This window comes from Pagrus pagrus (assembly GCF_965226575.1).
Source record: "Pagrus pagrus genome assembly, chromosome: 8".
Lineage (NCBI taxonomy): Eukaryota > Metazoa > Chordata > Actinopteri > Spariformes > Sparidae > Pagrus > Pagrus pagrus.
Genome location: NC_140192.1, coordinates 31,537,819 through 31,541,545, shown reverse-complemented (window position 1 = coordinate 31,541,545; position 3,727 = coordinate 31,537,819). Strand labels below are relative to the sequence as shown.

The 3,727-nt window shown below is 40.1% G+C and overlaps 1 protein-coding gene across 1 annotated transcript; it reads right to left on the bottom strand.

Moving 5' to 3' along the window:
• Positions 1-1,374: 1,374 nt before the first annotated feature.
• On the bottom strand, positions 1,375-2,196 carry LOC311261924 (putative nuclease HARBI1; the record flags this gene model as incomplete). The annotated part of the gene is made up of 1 exon (XM_084360937.1): positions 1,375-2,196. The coding sequence occupies one exon, from the start codon at positions 2,194-2,196 to the stop codon at positions 1,375-1,377; it is 822 nt and encodes a 273-aa protein (XP_084217063.1).
• Positions 2,197-3,727: the final 1,531 nt, after the last annotated feature.

Sequence of the window (3,727 nt, the reverse complement as noted above, 5' to 3'; positions counted from 1 at the left end):
TAAACTTAGTTTAAACTGATTTAAATCAATAGGGATAATTGTGGATATTGAAATTAATAATTAAATATGCAATTAAATATATAGGCTACATCGGAAGCGTGCTGTCAGGAACCCGGATTTATATAAAAAAAGAGCGAGACTGTTTCAACGGGTGCTTTTCCGATTAAACGTTATATTGTTGCTAGCCAGCAAAAACGTTAGCCTAACGTCAGATCGGCAACGTTACTATGGCTCGGCAGAGGAGTTCAAACTTTTCTTCCTTCGAGAAAAACTTGCTGACTGAATTAATGGATCAATATGGGGAAATTATAGAAGACAAGAAAACGGACAACAGCACGGTGAAAAAGAAAGATACTGCTTGGCAGCAACTGGCTGACAGTTTTAACGGATCGACTGGAGTGAAGGAGAAAAGAGACGTTGCTCAGCTTAAAGCTTGCTGGAAAAACTTAAAAACGAAAGCCAAAAAAGATGCGGCGACTGTGAGACGAGAGATGTTCATCACAGGAGGAGGTCCTCCGCCAAAGAAATATGATTCACTGGTGGAGAAAATCAATTCCCTCATCCCGCAGCAGATGGAGCCACTGCAAAATCCGTATGACGACGACGGCATCTTGGACCAGCTCACTTCAGACTCACCCGGGGAAGATGGTAAGAAATCCAGTCACGCTTTACTGACCTCAGTCAATAATCAGTTATTATTTGTCCTATCCAATTAATTTGTTTTTTCGCCATATATTTTGTTTTTTGTTTTGATAGAGATCATTTTAACACTGCGGCCAGTGCAGCAAGAGGAGCATCTGCAAGACGGTGCAGCTTCCTCTTTTGTATTGTCATCATCCTCCTCATCTGATTTGAACAGCTGCAGGAGAAACAAGCGACCCTACGTGACACACCAGGAAATTTTGGTTTTAGAGAAAGAGAAGATTGAAATGGAAATCGAAAATGCCATACTACAGAAAGAAGTATTAAAGCTGCAGAAGGAAGTGTTGCTGCTGAAAAAAAAGAAGATGCTTACCGATAGTTTCACCCTTGATGCCACTTTTTTATCAGAAAATGAGAATATTTTTCACTGATTTAACATGTAGCCTACCCCTATTGTAAAATGAATGGTAATAAAAAAAATGTATAGCTATCTGCACTGAAATATTTACAAATAAAATTTATATTTTTACTTTTCTTCAATGTGCATCTTCTCTGTGCTTCACAGTTTGAAAAAGACACTTATTGACAGGTCAAGCTACTATTAGTTTATTGATATTGCTTAAAGCAGTATTCAACCAGACATAGTTGGCAGTAATTCAATTATTATGTGGAAATTGACTTTTCACCACAATGTCAGCAATTATTTACAAAAACATGTATTTATATAATTATTCAGAAAAGTGGTTCTGTTATTAGAGTTTGCCTCACAGCATTCCCACTTGGATTGGCATTGTGCTCCTGGTCATCCTCTCTGTCCTCTATGTCCTCATGTAGGTCCTCATCTGCTTCAAAGTGTAGCTCATCTCCACGCCTCTTTCCAAAGTTGTAGAGAACTGCAACTGCGACAATGACGGTCAAGGTGGTGTCCAGCTTTGTGCGCAGTCCATCTTTAATGCAGGGAAACCTTCTTTTCCATGCTCCAAAGAGTCGTTCTATCACTCCTCTGGCTGCAATGTGACGGGAGTTGTACCTTCTCTCTGCTGGTGTTTGAGGGTTCAGAAGTGGAGTCATCAGGTATGAGCGGCATGGATAACCATTATCCCCAAGGAGATGGCCCTCATAAGCTTGGTTCTCGAGGATGGCACAAAGCTGACTGTTGTCAAAGATCCTGCTGTCATGAGTTGATCCTGGCCAACGTGCTACAATGTTGGTTATTTCAGATTTTTGATCACACACCACTTGAACATTGATGGAGCAGTATCCCTTACGGTTGCGGAAAAGCTCTCCATTCACACCACCAGGATTCTGTATCGGGATATGTGTGCAATCAATAGCACCCAGCACCCCTGGAAATCCAGCTCGCCTGTAGAAACCAGCAGCTGTTTCCACTGTTGGAGAGAATCGGATGTAGTGGTTCTTCAGAGATGCAATGGCCCGAGACACTCTGCTGACAATACGGCAAACAGTTGAGTTGTGTAGACCGAACAGGTCTCCATCCACCCTCTGGAAACAGCCAGTAGCGTAGAACCTCAGGGCAACCAGGAGTAGTAGCATTGGTGGTACAGCTGCATTTCTGTCACTGCCATGTTTGACAGTTGGTCCAGTCTTCCTGTTCAGCTCCAAAACTGTTTCCTTGGTAAACCGGTATCTCACCAAAAATTCCTCTTCATCGTAAAATTCAAGAGGATTGAGCCTGTCTCTCAGTTTTCTTCGAGGAACTTCATTATTTTGCTCTATCCACCTCAAAAATACAGCCATTGTTAAAGTTAAACCTTCCCAACTGTCAGTTTAAAATTAATTCTCGATCACAGTTTAAGTTCTGGTGCAACAGAATTAAATTTAAACTTGGTTTAGAGTAAAAATTAAACTGAGGTTTAAAGAGAGGTTTAAATTTAATCTGTTTTTTTTTTTTTAAACTTAAACCATGATTTAATCTGATTTTAAAGTTAAACCTTGTTGGTGCAATCCAGCCTAAAGATATAACCTTCTCCTTTTTTCTTATTTTCTAAATTCAGTTCTATTTTCACACAGATATCGTCCTGTTGTCCTCTACAGTGGACATGCTGTGAAATTAAAATAAAAAATATATTCAAAAAAATTAAAATTGTAAGTTGTTTTTTTAGGCCCAAATAGATAGGAAATCACAAAAACAGAAATTGTAAGACACTTTTTTCCCTTGGTTCTCAGGAGGATATGCAGGCATGGACATAGAAAGGTTGCTTCGCGTTGTGTATTGCTCGTTGCCATGGTCACGCGATGCCGTCCTCACGTCTTCCGGCCGGCAGGAAGAAGTGGGCGGCGCACGCAGTAGCTCATTAGCATTAAAGAGAAAGGCACTCAAACCGGCCGCTTAGAGCAGGGCTGTGAAACTGGTTTGTAAAGAACCCTGCTGTGCTCAATCCTTTGGTTTTTTCAACCAAAGCATGTTACTATCATTTCATTTAGACATCAAGGACCCATGTCAACAAGCAGAAATGAGCATAATATGTCACCTTTAATAATGGATGTCCATAATGTCATTAGCCATGGGTTCTATGGTTACGATTATGATGGTCAGTCCACCAGTTTGGTCTACACTGAAATATTATACATGAACATGAAATGAAACATGAACATGAAATTTTATACAGAGATTATGGTCCCCAGATGATGAATTCTACTGATTTTGGTGATTCCCTGACTTTCTCTCTAGCACCACCACAGGGTTAAAGGGGAATTCTGGTATTAACGTGGACCCCTATATTAACATGTTTGGGGTGTAAATGATTCACACTTATCAAAAGTGTTGGAATCGGTAATCGGTCCAGTAGATCTCCTCAGCTGGCAGCCACAACATGGCTGCAATGACAGCAACCTAATGTATTGGGGCCATCAAAGTTACATCCACTGAAAGTATTTGTTTTTACCACTGACAGGCTAAGGCTGTTGTTCTCTCCTACAAAGAGAGACCTGTTTGGATCATATTAAGATCCATTTTGTAACCAGAGTACAAGAAGTCTTACTCTAAAATCTTGCATGGTGATCAGTTATATTTGTTGCCTCATCTAGATTGTCATTGTAAATATTCAGTAATGAGTTTAGAAAT